This window comes from Microplitis mediator, chromosome 4, assembly GCF_029852145.1.
Source record: "Microplitis mediator isolate UGA2020A chromosome 4, iyMicMedi2.1, whole genome shotgun sequence".
NCBI classification, from domain to species: domain Eukaryota; kingdom Metazoa; phylum Arthropoda; class Insecta; order Hymenoptera; family Braconidae; genus Microplitis; species Microplitis mediator.
The window spans coordinates 3,126,646-3,146,607 of NC_079972.1; the positions used below are offsets into that span (position 1 = coordinate 3,126,646).

General features: G+C 35.4%; 1 protein-coding gene across 1 annotated transcript; it reads right to left on the minus strand.

Annotated features, from left to right (window-relative positions):
• Window positions 1–681: 681 nt before the first annotated feature.
• LOC130667163 (uncharacterized) lies at window positions 682–1,794 on the minus strand. Its single transcript, XM_057468652.1, has one exon. It carries the CDS (start codon window positions 1,792–1,794, stop codon window positions 682–684), a length of 1,113 nt encoding a protein of 370 aa, XP_057324635.1.
• Between the last annotated feature and the right edge of the window lie 18,168 nt (window positions 1,795–19,962).

The window sequence follows — 19,962 nt, forward strand, 5'->3', positions numbered from 1 at the left end:
ATCTCGAGTAAATAATTAAAAGTAATCAATTAATTACATTAAGAGTTCGTAACTCTATATAAAAATATGATTATTTTTATAATTGCGAGCACCAGAGCTCATAAAATAAATAATAAAACTGAGTCTTTTGTTTTGATAAACACTTGAATTAATTTATAAAGTAGAAATTAAGCACCTGTACGATTTTCCGTCGGAAATAACCTCCTCAGGAACAGGTTGTAGAACACTGGATTTCTTGATGTTGTTTATTATTTATTTTATGAGCTCTGGTGCTCGCAATTATAAAAATAATTATATTTTTATGTAGAGTTACGAACTCTTAATGTAATTAATTGATTACTTTTAATTATTTACTCGAGATGAGTGCAATTTTAATAGATTATATAAAACACGTGGTGTCACTTGAAATTATATAAAACGATAGATAATGGCGTCGGTCTTCTCAACACGAGGCAGGAAAAATAGATGCGCATGCGTCGCACTGCGCTAGTCAAGTTTGAATTGCTAGACACTAGGCCCCAGTAGGTGCTGCCTCTATTTGCCGGAAGTGCAACTACATTCAAATTTGAATGTAGTAGTGATTACGCAACATTCCGCCCGCCATCAGCAACAGAGTTGATGATTGATGAGTTCTTGAGTACTTGATCTGTTAGTGAGCATGTCATTGAACCAGTTGAGTTATTATTCGTCATCTTCTTGAGGTTCTGGTTCAATTGGGAGGGGTGCAAGCTTCGTGACTGGACGAGTAAGTGTTGAGTTCACTGTTTTGAGCGTAGCTACCCTGGTCAATCCATCTTTGCCAGGGTGGAGTGCGATGATACGAGCGAGAGGCCACCTGGTTGGTGGAAACCTTTCGTCGGTTAGTAATACAAGTGACCCAACTTGAATTTGATGAGTTGGACGTTGCCACTTGGTGATTGCCAGTTGTCTTTGAAGATAACTTATAGACCAATGATTCCAGAACTGTTGAATACGTTGTTGTAGAAATTGCCATCTAGACAATCGAGAACTATTTGTATCGATGAGTGCTGGTTCAGGAATCATATTGAGTTCTCGTCCAATTAAGAAGTGACCAGGAGTGAGTGCATCCATGTCATCTGGATCTTCCGTGAGTGGCTCCAATGGTCTTGAATTCAATATAGCTTCAATTTGCGTAAGAAGAGTCGTAAATTCTTCAAACGTAAATGAAGACTCTCCCACTGATCGAGTAAGATGATGTTTGAGTGATTTGACAGCAGCTTCCCACTTTTCACCCATGTGTGGAGCTGCTGGTGGATTGAAATGCCAGGCAATACTGTTCACAGTGATGTGATCCAGTATTTCTCTTGACTCTTGAGTTCCTTGAGTGAACAGACGGTTGAGATCAGTTTCAGCGCCTTTGAACGTCGTTCCACAATCGCTGTAGAGTGCTGTGCAGATGCCTCGTCGGCTGATAAATCTGCGGAGTGCTGCGATGAACCCACTAGAGCTGTAGTCGCTGACTACCTCTAGATGTACTGCTGACGTAGAAAGGCAGACAAAAACACCAATCCAGCCTTTGTATGTTTTTGCTCCTCTGCGTCTCCAATTTTTGAGTGTTATTGGACCGGCATAGTCAACTCCAGTGTGAGTAAATGCAGGTGATAGAGTGACTTGTGATACTGGTAGCTGACCCATGAGTTGTTGAGCTCTATCAGCACGATATCGTGCGCATTTTATACATTTGAGTATAATTGAGCGTACTGGTTGTCTACCGCCAATGATCCAGTACTTTTGTCGTATGAATGCCAGAGTAAGTTGAGTACCATCATGCATGGTACGCTGATGAGCATCAGAGATGATGAGTTTAGTGAGTGCCGCATTCCGTGGAAGGATAGCTGGATGCTTACTTTAGTCTTGATTTGGAGAATTTTCCAACCGTCCACCTACTCGAATGATGCCGTCGGTGTCAATGAATGCAACCAATCGAGTAAATGGATGACCATTAGGCCATGGTGCGTGTTTGGAGTGCATGTTGATCTCGTTCGAAAAATGAATGCGTTGAGTTTCTTTGATACAGGAATGCAGAAATTACTTCGTCAGAAGTAATTGGAGCCTTGAGTGATAGATTCGATGAGAACAGGGCCAGTCCAGGCCGTTCTTCTGCTTGAGCTCCTGTATCATCGATTGATGGACATTTAGGCCAGAACGATGAACTCTTGAGCAACCATGGTGGGCCAGTCCACCATGGTTGATGATCACGGAGTTGAGTAGGTGTCAACCCTCGCGTTGCGCAGTCTGCTGGATTTTGTGTGCCCGGAATGAAATTCCAGTGGCCATCTGGAAGTAGATCTTGAATATGTGACACCCTATTCCGAACAAACTCATTCCAGCGAGACGGATGAGATTTAATCCACGTGAGTGTAATTGTTGAGTCCGTCCACAAGTATGTGGGCGATTGAGTGGGATTTAGAGTGCTCTGGCAGTGTTTTGTGAGTTTTGCCAACATGTGAGCTGCGGTGAGTTCTAACCTTGGTATCGTTAGTCGTTTTAACGGAGCAACCTTGGTTTTAGAGCAGAGCAGCGTAACTCTGACTCCATGAGCAGGTGTGTGGACTTTGATGAACACGGCAGCTGCCATTGCCAATTGAGAGGCGTCCGAGAATCCATGGATTTCGGTGGTTGAGCACGTGGATGAGTGGATCCATCTTGGAAATTTGATTTCAGAGATAAGTTTGAGTTCATTTTTGAAGTTTCGTCATTTATGCCGCTGATTGGCTGCCAATGGAGTGTCCCAGCTGAGCTTTTCGAGCCAAAGCTCCTGCATGAATACCTTGGCTCGAATGATGAGTGGTGCGAGAAATCCAAGAGGATCAAAGATTTGAGCAATCTCTGATAAAATTATCCCTTTTAGAAATTTTTGAGTTGAGCATGATGGTGAGTACGTGAAATAAATTGATCTGAGTGTGAGGACCAGTACATGCCCAGAAGCTTGGTGCTGGAGTCTGAATCCTCGAATTCATGAGTCTTGATTGCTTCCACATGATTGATTTATTGTAATCTTGGGATGATTGCTTGCCCATTTAGCAAGAAGGAATCCGCCCGCCTTGCAGAGTGCTTTAATTTGTCAGCAACTTGTAATGAGTTCATCTAACACGTGTGCGATGATGACTAAGTCATTTGAATGCTTAGATGAGAGTTTGAGTGCGAATTGACATTTAGCTTTACCAGCATTGGACACACCGATACAAATGATCTGAATAGATGAGTGTGTGCGTTAGAGATTAAGTGAGTGCACCAAGGAATCTGAAACAAAAGATGATTCAGAACCTGGATCCAGCAATATACATACTGGATGAGTACTTAACTGATGATAAGGGTAAGTAGGCAAGTTGCGAGTGAAATTGCTGAGCGATGAGTACTAGTATCATGAATGCCGGACGTGGTTACAGACGAGTGCAGTAGATGAGTGCGTGGCTGGAGATGAGTCTGTAACAGCTGCAGCAGCATATGAAGCTGTTTTGCCAGATGAGCGCGGTAGTTTTGATGCCTGTTCCACCCGTTCTTGAGCACGAGCACGACTGACTAGAAAGTCATTGAGCGCTTTGAGTGATGGATATTCAGTGGAAGCACCCATTTTGTTCTCCCAGAGCTCCCGGTTGTGTGAGTCCAGTTTAGATATGATCAAGTGCGTAAGCAGCGGATTCATATCTAAGTTCAATTGTACCCCAAGTGCGTTGAGTGCGTTGATTACCTCTGAAACGGTGTTCAGAAGGTAATTGAGCTGCTCAGCTGAGCGTGAAGTGAGCGCATGCATGTTAAGGAGCTTGTCCAGTTGAGCACCGATGAGTAGGCGAGGGTTGTCATATCTCTCCTTGAGCTGATTCCACGCAGGTACAAATTGGTCGTCGCACATTTGTACACTGGCGAGGCTGAGTATGGCTTGTCCTTGCAGACAGCTCTTCAGATACTGAAGACGTTGAACTGGAGAAAGTTCTGGAGCATTGATCACCATTGAGGTGAATGAGTCCCTGAATTCAGGCCAGTTCTCGTAACGCCCATCGAACTTGGGAATTGCAAGTGCTGGCAGATGCGTTGGAGCCCGGGTTGAGTGCACTACAGCTGGAACAGCAGCTGGTACTGGAATTGAGTTGATGAGTGCGATTAGTTTGCCCTTGGCGTTGATATACGACCGGTACACCAGGTCGTATACTCCGCCCTTGACGTATGAGCTCTCCAAGAATTCCTTGGTGCAGGTAAGTGCTAATGAGTCGTGAGTGAGGTTGAACTGGTGCCATCCACCCTCGAGTAACTCAAGTCAATTGCAATTATTAATTATAATTAATGAACTCTTGAATTTTGAATTTCATCTTATAAAATAAGTTATTTTCATTTATGGTAATAAATTTATAATAATGACTTAACTGAAAATTCATACCTTCAATCACTTTACAAATTCCTTTGAGTGAAATTTTTAATTAATTCACATAAAACAAAAATCATTATTGTACGAACAGCATCAATGGCTTGAACTAATTTCTATTTTCTACTTCCCGCTAAGAATACTGTAAATTTTCGAAAATTCGGGAAGTTATTGGTTTCGGTCCGATTTTCGAAAATCGAATTTCTGTCAAATCTTGACGTTTTAAGGTTCTAGGAAGCTATTCTGACTAATTTCAAGATGATGTCCGAGTGTATGTGTGTACCTAAGTATGTATGTATGTAAATATCTGGATCTTTTGGACGGATAAACCGATTTTGATTTTTAAGGTGTCATTCGACGCGGCTTGTTAATATATAGAAGCTGTGAAAAATTGAGCTTGATCAGTTAAGTGCATTCGAAGATATTTCAAAAATAAAATATTTGCAAAAATGAATCGTTTATTTGAGAAACCCCATAAATCAAGAAAACAAAATTTTCAGCAAACACAAAAAACATTTTTTCGGAAAAACTTGGCATTTAAATAATAGATGAATAATTGAATACAATAATGTAAGCGTCTCTGAAAAAGATTCCAATAAGGAAAATTTAATTTTTTAACTGAAACTACTTGAAAAAATTATTTAAAGTTGATTGACTTATAGGGTTTCTCAACAGAACGGAAAAAAAGTTAGAAAATCATTGTTTTTTCAAATGTTTCCACTCAAATCATTTATTACACTATTAAAATGGGGTATTAGATATGTATTTGAACTCTAAAACTCAGAAATTACAAAAATTATAGATAATTTAAACATATTAATAAGTGTTCAGTCACGAGCTTAATCATTTTAAAAAGCTTCGTGTACTTTCGCTACGTACGGGAGCAGCTGAACTCGCTACTGACTTGAATGTCAGAATAGTGCCGGGTCACTCGCTATCTGGGCCCGACACCTGCAATTTCTTGCTCATGACCGTGTCAAAATGGCATGAGAACCCACTACCGGCCGGCCAATCAGAGAAATTGGCGGCTAACTACTTCCTGTTGGCGCGCTTTTAAGCCAATGGGAAAATTCGTTACTGCAGCCATGCTGCCACATCGCCACCGAACAGCCACGAAGGAAGCAGACGACGTCTCTATTTCCAACCTACATCGATCAGTACGAATACAGCTATTTATCTAAGCGCTTCGCTCAATATATCACTAGTGTGATATAAGCTTGAACCGCTCCGCTAAATCTCCGTTTAACTATTCTCAATAATTAGCTAGTATATCAAGGCTACTAATTATTGAGTATATAGTGAATTGTTGCTCGCGTCTTATTAATTATAAATTAATTATCGCGTCATTAACCGCTACCGACCACGTGTCGAATTTATACGCGTATTCTTTTACAGTCGTATTCGCTATCGCGTATCTTGTAGTTGCATTCGCTATTAAGTATTTTTCTTACAGTTATTCAGTGTACATATTGTTAAATAAAGATCTATTCTATTATCTGTAATTTTTGTGTTAATTGTTAGTTATTGAATTAACCACACCTACACCAGAATCCCACAGAGCATTCGCTCATTTTACAATAAGTCATATAACAGTCAACAATAAAACAACATTTAAAATTAATTTTCCAAAAAAGCGCGAATTTTAAATAAAAAAAAAAAAAATTATTTCTGTAAAACTAAAACTGCATATGTTTATTTGAGTCACTGACTCATGGGGTTTCTCAAATAAATGAAATTGCTTTTTTCCCGTTAATTTTTTTTTAAATGCCGATTTGATGCATATTTTGCTTGATTTCTATGGAGGGACGTCCAAAGAACCCAAAAATGCAAAAAACCCAATTTCGTAAAGAACATGACTTATGGGGTTTATCAGAAAAGGATTCAAGTATTTCGTTTAGATAACTCTTAACGTGCTCAATGGATCAATTCCAAAATTTAATCAGCTCTAAAACTTTATAAGCCGTGTCGAATGCCACCTCAACCATCAAAATCGGTTCATTCGTTCAAGAGGAACCAAAAATGAAAGAATTCAAAAAAAACTTTTAACTTTCCGCTAAGAAAATTGTAAATTTTCAAAAATTCGGGAAGTTATTGTTTTCATCCCGATTTTCGAAAATCGAGTTTTCATCAGATGTCGACGTGTTGAGGTCCTGGGAAGCTATTCTGACGATTTTCAGAATGATGTTCGAGTGTATGTATGTGTGTGTGTGTGTGTGTGTTTGTGTGCTCCTTGAGCTCGAAAACAGCGGGAAGTTTTGGGGCTGGCTCGCAGGGTCAACCGACGCCCAGATTTTTTTTTAGTTTTTTGAAAATTTCTCAAAAACGATTTGATAAATTAATTTTCCCACGTTCAATACTGTAAGTTCAAAATTTAATATATTATTTAATTTTTTAAGTATAAATTGTAATAAAAAATGTAAATTAACTAGGAAGTCTGATAATGCTAGCACCGAGGGGTTAGGGAAATATTACAAATAAAATATTTGAATGGGATTGGTTTGCCAGTGATTTCATTGTAAAATTAATCATTATTATTATTTAAAAATCCCTCTCCATTCACGTTTTAATAGAAGGGATGCGCATCACGTCGACGCGTAGGCATCGACGTGAATCTATAAAAAGGCCTACTCGCCGATAATTATCAGTTAAGCTTTTCTCACATACCTTTCATTATGACTTTATAATAAATACAGTTTATTCTTTTAACTCTTTTTTTTAACTTTTAACCACCTGTTTACGACTAGGTATCCAGTAGTATTTAAGTATACTTTTTAAATAACAGAATAATCATTAACTACAATGATTATTCTTGTGTAAACCTACCTACACTTCCTAGCCTACAGTACCTGCCTGTAGAAGACGGCAACCCCGTAGTGATGTATACCTGCTACATCCTTTTCCTACAATACCTGCTTGTAGAAGCGTGTACCTGCCACGATATTTTCCCACAATACCTGCTTGTGGAAGCGTGTACCTGCCACGATATTATCCCACAATACCTGCTTGTGGAAGCGCGTACCTACCGCGACCTATCCTGTAATACCTGCTTACAGAAGCGCGTACCTGCCGCGATGTCCATCTACAATACCTGCTTGTAGCTGTACCAGACAATTGTGATACAGAGCTCACAATTGTCTTAATTACTTATTGCTCTCATTTATTGACACCAGTGAACCTACAACTCACAGGTAAGTATAATAATACCAACATTATACCTTTTATAATTTCTTGTGCTTCTCACTAGTTTGGCTTGCTTTGCAAACACCTGTAGTCTACTTTCTCTTTCTCATATATTACTGATACATAACATGCCCCACGACTCCCGATCCATTATGTGCATTTTGCATATATAAATTTATGGCCAACCGGTCGTCTAGTCCTTACCAACCGGGTAACACCAGGATCAGTGACCGAATTATTAGCTTACTAGCTAAAAAGGACACGGGCCCATTCAACTAAAATGGGTAACGGACGGTTGATTCATCCCTACTAGAGGGGTGGACCTCAACTTCGTTTCAGCATTTAGCGTATATAAATTTAAAGCCAACCGGTCGTCTGGTCCTTACGAACCGGGTAACACCAGGATCAGTTACCAAATAATTAGCCCGCTGGCTAAAAGGGACATGGGCCTATTTCTTACAAGAGCCAGAAATCGGTAACAGACGGTTGATTCACCCACTATTAAAGGGCGTGGTCCTCAACATCGTTTCAGTATGTACGTACGTACGTAAATACCTGTATCTTTTGAACGGACAAACCGATTTTGAACTTTAAGGTGTCATTCGACGCGGCTTGTCAATATCTTAAAGCTGTAAAAAATTGAGCTTAATCGGTATGGCTCGTTGAGAGATATTCCAAAAATAAAATTTTTTCAAAAATATTTTTTTTGGATAACTTTTAATGTGCTCGATGGATTAATTCTAAAATCAACTGGACTCTAGAGCTTTATAAGCCGCGTCGAATGCTACCTCAACCATCAAAATCAGTTCATTTGTTCAAGAGAAACCAATGTTGAAAGAATTAAAAAAAAAAATTTTTTTAATTTTTTGTAAAAATCTCAAAAAACGACTCGATAAATCGGACTCAAAATTTGATCAGCTTTAGAACTTAATAAGACCCGTCGATTGCGACCTCAACCGTCTCAATCGGTTTATTCGTTTGAGAGATATCGTTGAAGAAAAAATAGTGAAAAACGTTTTTTTTCGAAAATAACAGCATACAAACGTATTTTCGAGCTTGAAAATGCATTTACAATAATGCTTTCGAGGTTCTTGAGCTCGAAAACAGCGAGAAGTTTTAGGGCTGGCCCGCAGGGTCAACTGATAGACCGATTTTTTTATTTATTTTGAACCACATAAGCCTCTGGGAGTATAAAAATTCGGAAATGTCCAAAATAAGGACCACCTTTCTATATATATTTGTAGGTTGATATCAGTCATCCAGGCAGTAATGTTCATGTTACACTTCAACAAAATGAAACTGCAAATAGTCGCGACAACTTTACGAGAATGACGATTTCTCTTGTCAGCGCCTTGTTTTCAAAATAGACCCTCATTCAAAGCAATTGCTACTGTAGGAGGAGTAGAATACGAAAAGATGGCCTCATTCGACCTGGATAAAATCCAATAATGATTAATGCCGTGAAAGGTACTACTATCACGTCCAAAGTATAGATTTATGTAAGAATCCCAAGGAATTAATGTGGGAGTGAATGGATTTATACAAGAATCCATGTAGGAAACCATGGGTACCTGGATCTCATATGAGAATCCATGTAGGAAACTATGTGCATCTGATATCCCATATGAAAATCCATGTAAGAGACTATGTGCATCTGATTTCCCATATGGGAAATGCGTAGATGGAACTAGGTAACTGGGTTTTCATATGGGAAATCCATATAGAAATCTGGGTTTCTATGTAAGTCCTTTCTACGAAATCCAGAGTATCTGGATTTCAGACATGTCTATCCCCTATTGATACACATAAATGAATAAAGAAACTGATTAATATTCTATTGGCAGGTTACTTTTTAACAAAAAATTAATTAATTGAGGCTTGGTAAAAAAGTATTCGTAATAAGTGATTGATTCATTAATTAACTTAAAAAGTATAACATCTTAATAGAAATTACAAAGTATATTAATTAAACACTAAGTTAGGAACCGTACGGTGGTATTGTACTGCAGGTAAGTTTATGAAAACACGTACGCTTTTTATGGTATTTCTATTAAGAACGTGACGCATTTTATTATAAATAAATGGGAAGTTGGAATGTATAGTCATTTTCTTAGCCTTCTACACTTTTGCCTCTTTATATCGCAAACTGCTTACTTCTTCTTCTGCCTCCATGATAATTTTTTAACTTCCGCGTAAAAAAATAACCCTGGCTCTAGGTCAGGCAGTCGCGTTATTTAACTGTTAGTTTTTTTATAATATGTATCCTGATCTTCTGAGCTGGTACGTATAACCCTCGAGTTCGATCGATGTCGATCCTCATTGGTCGTATACTCTAAGATAATCTATTATTATCATGTTGTTATCGATATTATTGTTATTATTATTGCATTCATGATTAATAATGTTACGATCTCAACCCCTTCCAGACCTGTTAAAAAAGGGAGTTGCCCTGCTGACGAGTTTCCCCGTTACTTACCGGCAGGCCCAGAGTGTGGAAGCATAACTGACTGACTCCTGAAAAATTATTCATACATAACTATTATATATGATTATACAAAATTATTATATATTCATACATAATTATCTTTTAGTTATTATAGTACATATGTATGTTCATGTGTTTATGCATATATATATATATATATATATATATATATATATATATATATATATATATATATATATATATATATATATATATATATATGTGTGTGTGTGTGTACATGCATATACATATATAATTATTATTATTAACGCATATATACACTTACACATTATTATAAATACATGACCAGGTTCGATGGTGAATCAAGGGTGAGGTACCGACGTCAGCAGAAAAATAATTATTATTTAAATAAAGATACTAGGAAATTCTAAAAGTTTAAACAATTTAAAACAATAAAATCAGCACCTTCACACGGTAACGTTATCAAAGAAGTGTAAGTTGACTGTCGCCATATCCCACCGTTGGTACACCGGATGTAATCTGATCGGGCATTGTTAATATAAATGAACGTCGCAGATCAACGGAGGTACTCACTCTTCAGTCAGTAAGTCCCGGAATTTCTCCGCGCATAAATATACAATTCTTCCGTTGACCTCCGTCGTTAACAAAGATTAATATTTCTTAAACCATATCTATAATTATAAAAATCAGTTCACCATTGGAATAATTGAGAAAATTTCGCGGTATCTATTATAAATCCAAATTTTCGATAAAAATTTACCGTAAAACAAAATTAATATATTTTCCTAAATGAAAATTATTGGTGTCAACCACCAATTAGTACTTATTGTAAAATTTGTGTTAAAGTTAAACTGTTAAAATTTCTAAATCAAATTTTAATCAATAAAATATATTGTAACTGTGACAAAACCTTGTGTAGTGAATTTTTTCCATAAAATATAAATTAACTTCAGGTTTTATAAACTAAATAAGATAAGGTAGTTTAACGGGGCGTCTAATCAACGGTACGGTGGTGGCCATCAGTGGAACCTGTGAACTTCCAAGGGATGTTGACCCACAGAAGTTGTGCTTCATTCGGACACACTTCCGTTATCACTCAATCTTACCCAAAATCGGGAGTGTGTGCTTTGCCTAGCACCAGTCCTTGGGCAAGTTTCTGTGAATAGTAAAAAAATCTCGTCGGTCGGGTCTACGGTTCCAACTGGGAAAAATTCACTCCGATTACGTGAACGGGCGAATTTACCACCGTCCGTTAATTGAGACTCGGTATTGGGAATCAGACGACCTTCCAATACCCGGGCAATCTCTAAATTCAATCGTATGAGATCAAGCGAATCTTTCGAAACTCAGCAAACCACGAGTCATTTGAAACATCCCAGCTCCCGAGAGATTGTACGAGCAACTTAAGGCCCGACGAATTCAATTGCCAGAAAATCACCACGGAATTCAGACCCCGTTCCAGAGACTGGTAGACCAATTGGAGGAGTGCATTACAGGGATTCCAATAATTCAACTAGATTAAAGGTAAGCGAGCAACTAGAATAGGGAAACCCCGGAATCTATCGATATCCGAAAACATAGAGGGAAAGGACGAATATTTTACGATGAGATCGTAACAATAACACTATCATTTTCACTTTATAAGTGTAATATTGATAGTGTCATTGGCCCTGGCAGGTCAAATTACACCATTGATATTAATATTGACTGCAATAGTTGTATTGATGATATCATACCAATGTGATTTTTTAGTGACTTTTGTGTGCGGTCAAAAGGGGATTCGATTTCAATTAATTGATTTGATGTAAATAGTCAGTTACCATTAATTTTTTTATTATTATTAATTAATCCGAGTCATTTTTAAAACAGTCGAGTCATTCAATTTAGCGTTTATTTAATAGAAGAAGACTCAGTTTTCAAAAAGTAGAGTTATTTAAATGGGAGCCAGTTTTTTTGAATTTTTTATTTTTTATTTCAATTGATTAATTTAATGTAAATGTGACCCCCCCCCCCGGCGTATTTTTTTTTTTAATGCAAGTTCTGGAGATTTGAGTGATTTTTATAAAAGTAGAGTCACTTAAATTAGAGCCATTATTTTAACAGTAGTCATTTTATTCGATTGTAAACGGGCAGTTATAAATTTTACTCGACAAAGTCCGGTCATTAACTTTGGTTCCTGGCATTTAAGGCTGCTAGCATTCCACCAGAACCACTGTGATATGATTCATTTTTTATACAACTACAGTCATTTTTTTGGAATGAGTCATTTTTTTTTTTTAAGTAGAGTCACTTTTATTAGTCATTATTTTTCAAAAATCATTCATTTTAAAGTCAGTTTTTCTTTTCTCCAATTAATAAATTAATTTATTGCAACTAGTCAGGTTGCCCTATAGGTTTTTAAATTTTAATTTTTTATCTATAATGATCTTTCGAGCGGGTACGCATAACCCTCTAGTTTGATCGATGTCAACCCTTATTGATCGTATACTCTGAGAATATCTATTATTTTCATGTTGTTATCGGTATTGTTGTTATTGTTGTTGTCATAATTAATATGGTGGCGTTTACCTAAACCATGTTATTAAATAAATTTTAAAAGTTTGTTAAATTTCATATTATTAATAAATAAAGTAATATAATTTTCGTAAATTATTCTGAGAATCTATAAACTTATCATAATTCAATTTCTATTGTTTTCGAACGAGTATAGATACAGGCGTTGATCGAGTCACGGTTCATCACAATTGTCAGTGAGCGATTAAGGGTAAGCTCAACGATCTTATTTTAAAAATCGATAATAATTAATTATCTATATTTATCTTTAAATATAAATTATTCCCTATAAAGAAAAGGATGATTTTTCATTTGATTTGTCATTTTATATTGAGCGGTTAAAAATAACTCCAATGATAAGTAAGCTGGTAATGGGTCTTTTACCCTAATAAAAAAATCTGGGCGTCGGTTGACCCTGCGGGCCAGTCCCAAAACTCCCCGCTGTTTTCGAGCTCAAGGAGCTTGATTGCAATTGTTTTTTCATGAGCTTTTTAAGCTCTAACAAGTTACGTTTTATGCTAGAGTTTAAAAAGTTAAGAATCGAAAATCATTAATGATGAAGCGGTTTTTAAATTTTTATTCCCGATTATGTTTTATGAACTAAATGTAATGAGGCAGAAATCAATGTCAGTGATCAAAGTCAAGATTTAAATGAGTTTTGACTTAGGTCAGAGCAATGATGTATGAAATATCCGAGAAAAATATTAAAAACTGTGTTTTTTTCAATTTTTCATTAATAATATGATTTAAACTAAAGAACAATTTAGATGACATTATATGATGATCGAAAGCGACTGCAAAGAGGAAGAGTTGACATGATTTCAGACACATTTTAGTACAGTATATTTTGATTTATTCGGAAAAAATAACATTTTATGTTATTTTTTTAACTTTTCAGCGCCGATATCTTTTGAACAAATGAACCGATTTTGACGTTTGAGGTGGCAATCGGCTTGTTTTCTTGAATTCTACAACTGATACAAGATTGGAATCGATCAAGTCAGCCATTTCGAAGATATTCGGAAAAAACCGTTTTTGACCATTTCTTTCGCCAACGATATCTCTCGAACAAATTAACCGATTGAGATGGTTAAGGCGGCGATCAACGCGTTTTATTAAGTTATAGAGCTGATTAGATTTTGAAGTCGATCGTTTGAGTCATTTCTGCAAAATCTACAATTTTCTTAGCGGGAAGTCAAAAAATTATCGTTGATCGATAATTATTCGTGGATTTAAATATATTAGAACATACAATATAACAGTACTTAGTTGTCAATTATAAATTAAAATTATGTAACTAATTTAAAAACCACGCTCGTTCTGCTATTTCTTACGTCAGCTTTCGTTTGTTAGGTTAAATTTAAGTTAGGTTCAATTCTTATTCCCACCATGATTTCTTCCTCCACCCTTCAAATGTTGGTTTGACACATGCGCACATGTAATGGTGGACGCGCTCATTCTAATATTACGGTGGTGTGAGAAGAAACTGGTGGGACAAAAATCCCAAGCTTTTATGGAGACCACTATAATAAATGTTATAATTATGGTATTAAGGGTATTCTCAAATAGTGCCCCCTACTTTTGGAAAATATGAAATGACTTTTAACTGTCATAATCGTATTAAACTTTTATTAATCAATGAAAAATTATTAGAGTTACAAGTATGACATCAATATTGTAAATAGTTTTTTTTTTAAATCTATACCTTGGTGGAATTAGTACTACGTTCTTTGTTAATCAATTAAGGTCCGATTTTTTTTTAACCAATAAAATTTTGATACGCATATTTTTATATCTAATACGGCTTACTCGAGATATTCATCCTCACATCCTATAACTTTAAAGGGGCGCTGCTTTCGTGGAGGGAGAGGGGCGGGCTTGGATATCCATTACCGAAAACTCCAGCACGTAATTAATTTATTGCAATTAAAATTAATTGAGAATTTATCAAAAATAAGATAAAGGCCATTGTTATTAATCTTCAAATTCTGTAGGCCAGAATGGATTCAAAAAATTTTGTTTAACGTTTGATTGATAACAACTGTGAGTAATTTTTGTAAAATTCTATATCTCAGCGCAATTGTAATTACATTGTTTTCGTTTTATTTAAGGTTTTATTTTTTTTTTTAATTAATTAATGAAATTTGAATACGGTTATTACAGTTAAGTCATTGCATATTTTTAAAAGGTGAGCGAGGGGGGTACTATCTAAGAATGCCCTTAAATTAAAAAACAAATAACTTACATAATATTTTTAATTTATTATTTTCGACTTCGAAATTATTTCTCATTATTATAATTAAAAACAAAATATAATCTACATAAGATTGAGTATTCGGTAGCTTAGGAATAAATTAACTGTTTTAGATTAGATTCGAATAAAGGGACGGCCAGATCATTATAGAGGAAGGGAAGAAATGAATAATTAATAAGGATGTTGGAAAGGGGTGGGGGAGGCAAAACGGGGAACCCCTAAAGTTTTTTTAAAAATTCTTTTCTTTTCAATGTTTCTTAACCAGTCCACAATCACGTTTGTATTTATAATTGAGCAAGTTTAAGAATTAGTAAAAAAATAGTATAAAATCAATTAAATGTTTTTTCTTATCAATTTACAATAAAAAAAAGAAAACCAATGTCAAATTACTTCATATGTATTTCAATAATGAACTGTTATGTCTATTCTCCCTTTAGTAGCGATAGAAATTTTAGACAAGCGGGTTAGGGGGGTGTGGACAACAATAAAGAATACGAGGAAGAAATTACTTCCCTGTAATTTATTATTTATAGTGAATTTTTTCGAATGTTAAGAACCCAAGCGTCTCCAAGGAGACTAGTGCTCTTGTTTAAGCCAAAAATATTTTATGATGGATAGAAAATTAGTTCTTTTACCTACCTTTAGATGTAACTCCTTCTAGTATGGCAATGGCAGGTTATACCCCTCCAGAACGTTGCAGCTCGCTTGACCTTCCTCCTAGGATTTGGGTTGAGTGGGCGTGGCTGGGTTGTAGGAGAAGACCTTATGTACTACTCTCGAATGAAAACCGCAAGGTTAGAGTGATGAACTTTTCGTTAATTAAAGATTTCAAAGCAATCAACGTCACTTATTCACTCTAGTTTTTTACAGTCATTGTATGATTTGTATTTTTATATCATTTATTTTAATAGATATTTTTATAACGGACTTTAATTTATAATTTAATGCGTCCTTTTCACACCCAAAGGGGTTTTATGCGCAAATTAACTCGGCACAAGATGAATTCATAAATTCACGTGATTTGCGTCACTGTTTCGATCGCACCGGATGGCTTTCATGATCCGACAAATATTGTACTAGACGCACGATTACTGAGATTGCGTCAGGTCAAATTTTAGATCAATATTTGAGGATTTTTGATAAATAATTTGAATTCAATTACTGATTATTCAACACCGAAACGGATTCCTGCAATAATTAAGTACAAAAGATATCGGTGTAAATCCCTTACTGATTATTCTACGCCTAGGGCGGATTCCTGCGGTAAGGTTAATAAAATTTTATAATCTTCGACTATGTCTTATTGATTATTCAACGCCTAGGGCGGATTCCTGCAATAAGAGATCACGAAACTCTGACGTTTGAAACCTCATGGACCGAAAGTTTTAAGAACAGACTGGCCGTAAAATTTGGAAGAACCGTAATTAATAAAAATGGTATCCTATACACGAACTTAATCAGCCAGATACTTATATCAACGACGGTAACTTATTTTTTATGAACTTTGCTTTAGCGATTGATGGCGAATTTTAATTATCGTCATTGGAGGAAGGTGATAACAATTTATTACTTATTCGTTGAACTTATTGCAGTTGTCCTCCTCTATTCTTTGCCGCGGGACCCGGCATTAATAACTCGGTCTATAATAACTCTGGTCAGAACAACTCGGTCATTGCAACTCTGGTAAAAACGAAACCGTACAAAAACAACTCCGGCCAAAACAACTCTATACAAAAACAACTCGGTACAAAAATAGATTTTCTACTTTCAAGTATAGGCATTACGGGAGAAAATTAGTATGTATGATTAAGGCTTGCTCAATCTTGCATGAGGCCTTGACATCCTTAGACAAAATATCCCTGGACAAAATATCAATCTAGGTTGGATATGTACAAAACATGTGAAAAATGGGCACAGTTCTATTTCAAGCGTCTATAGTGTAGAATGGTTTTCGATAAAATATCCTCACAATCCTTAAAGCATATTTAATATTGATTTAAAGTGATTTAAAATAGTCATAGTTAAAAAGAAATATTATTTTGTTTTGATTAAGTAAATTATAAATAAATGTTATTATCGTAATCATAAAGTTATAAATTTAGTTGGACCTGACTAATATACATACATGAGTAATTAATAAAAACTACAAAATTATCTCTATACTTTTGGTTCAATTTAATAAATAATGAATGTATTTGTGTATTCAATAATCGTGAAAACATTTGAATTTTATTAATTATGCAATAAATAATGAGTTAAATTTGTGTCAATTCATCAAAATTTATTATATCTTCATGCAATTTAAGTGCTATCTTAGCGCACGCTCTTTTGTTCACCAAATAGCTGTTTGCCCTTTAAATGTTTCCACGACAAATGTGTGCGACTAGTAAACTTTTTGTTTGCCCGTTGCTTAACCCGAGTTGTACTAACCGGAGTTGTTTTTGTAACGAGTCGTTTCGACTGGAGTCATTTTGCCCTAGAGCTCTTTGTCGCATAAAAGGTGAAAAAGCTGACGCTGCGTTTTAGCGCGCTTTGCAAAGAGGAGCTCAGTAATAGTTATTTTAAATAATTATTAAAAATAAAAAAAAATTATTTGGACATAACATGAACTTTAAAATTCACTTTAATGTTAATAATAAATAGTGATCAACAAATAAAAATTTAACAATTTAAAGTAAATACTTGAACTTTTTCGAAAATCAAAAGTGTCAGCTGAGAAGTTAATGTTAATGACTTTTGTTTCATGATAAAATTTTGTTTTGTTTTTTCTTTGCATTCAATACTTATGTGAAACATAACTTTTCTGTGTAAATTACTCACTTAAAAATTTAATTTATTCAAATTTATTAAATATCCAGAATTTTTTTTTTTTTAACTTTTTTGAGGGTTACCCCATTTTGCCATCAAAAATTATAAATGTTTTTATATCAACTTTAAATATAACAGAAAAAAAAAATTTTTGTCGCAAGAAAATCTCTGTCTCCTCAAAAAAAATTTTTTTTCTCATATCATAATAAAAGAAATTTCTTAGTGCAAGTAAAAGTATTTTTTTGGGCGAGTAAAAATTTTTTGTGCCAAGAAATCCTTTTCTTGTGCAATGATAGATTCCTTCTTCTGTTTTAAAAACAACAGACGATGTCAGGGCGTAAACGCAGAAGAGAGGAGGAGGACGATTGGGCCATTCAATTGAACAAATTGCGGCAGCAATTATTGAGCGGTGAGGAGCCCAATGGGGCAGGCTGCAGCAAGGTGGCTACAAAAAAAGAGCCCAAGTTAAAACGGATGAATGCCGGAGATATTCCGGTTTATACATCAGAAATTGAAGAGGAAATGGTACAGGACTACCAGTCATTAGAAATCCGGGCCGAACCGTCAACCTCCGAAACGGTGGTTTTCAGTATTAAAATGGATCCTCTACCAACTATCAAGAACACAACCTGTGTTGAGTATCCTCCGAATCTTAATGATTATGATTATGACGACGGGGATTTCTCAATCAATTTCAATGAGGAGACGAATCCTGAGTTGACAGTAGACCAACCGAGACAAGTCGGTGGTTTACGGTCGATTCAGGATTACGAAAAAAGTATACCATTGATTAGTGAAATGGAAGCCCGTCCGTTACCACCAAAAAAAGGCGAGAAGATTTAGGGCAAGAAATGCTGAAAATCAGTTACTTATTTTTACTCAAAATAAAGATGGGACTCTTAATTATAGGCATGATAGAAAGATTCCGACAATTAAATATTTGTGCCTCCGACAGCGCAAAAAATAAATGCTTATATTAGTGAGTCATTGTAAATAGTGTAAATATTTGTAAATAAAATAAAGAAGCTCTGAAGTGATTGATGGTAAATAGCGTAAATAACTGTAAATAAAAATAGACGCTCTGAAGTGATTGTAAATAATGTAAATAGTGTATATAGTTGTATATATAATAATTATAGGCATGATAAAAAGATTCCGACAATGCACATAAAGGATTTACCTAGCAATTAAAAAAAAAGACGCTTTGTGAAGTGTAGTTTAAACTAGTGGAAATAGTTGTAAATATTGTGTAAGATAAACTGTGGGGTTCAAAAAACCCCTGCACAAAATACCTACGTTTCTCTTTCCATATTCCACCCCATTTATCCATCGATTTCTATCCTTAAATTCAACTACGCAATGATTATGGATAGCATAAGATAGATCAATCTAGGTTGATCAATGTTTCTTATTGGTTGAAAGCTGAGCGGATTTAAAAAAAAACTAATAAATATCCTCTTCTTTTTTTTTTATTCCTATCGCATCTTGTGTGGAAAGTTGTAAGTAGTTGTGTATATTAAGAGTCCAAGCCCTAAAAGATCAGTGCCGTAAACAGTTTCGAATATAGACGCTCCCTGCAGTGATTAGTTTTAAGATTATAAACATGTATTAATATTAGTTAGATTTTATGTTAGGTACGCTTAAAAATAATGATTTTCAAATTCCAGAAATTCAGTATCGTAGTTATGACTATGAAACAGCAAAGGGATGACTATCCCTTGTAGCATACGAGATCGAAGGGACGCAGATTGAGTCGACAAAGAGCTAAAAAGAGGAAAGCTGAAATAGAGCTAGTTGCTGACATGATGAAGAATGTTAGTTTTGACACAAGAGATTCGAAGATGAGCATTGATACCAAAAAACCTCGCTTAAGCGATAATGAAGTTGACAACATCGATATACCAAAATCACATAAAAAATACGACATTAGCGGCGGTGTGAAAGTACCACACACACAAGACCAAATTCAAAAAAGTGTTTGAGAATTATTGTGTGTGACAAGAAACCTTCTCCAAAACGTGTTTTTAAAAACGAGAAAAAAAAATAGATGGTTAGTATTATTTGACAAATTAGGAAAGGGGGGGGGGCAAAATGGGCCCCTCAAGAAAAAAAGGCTCATATCTTCAGTATTTGTCACTTGTTTTACTTTTTTCTAGCGCCTTTATCCTTTACCTTTATTCAAAAAAGGTTTTAATTTTTTTTTTTTTTTTTACCGCCTTTACATTTTTTAGTCTTCTTTTGTCAAGTATTCGTAATCAATATGCTCCAAAAATAAAAAATTTTAATTGGGAGAAAAATGGGCTCTCTAAAAAATCTACT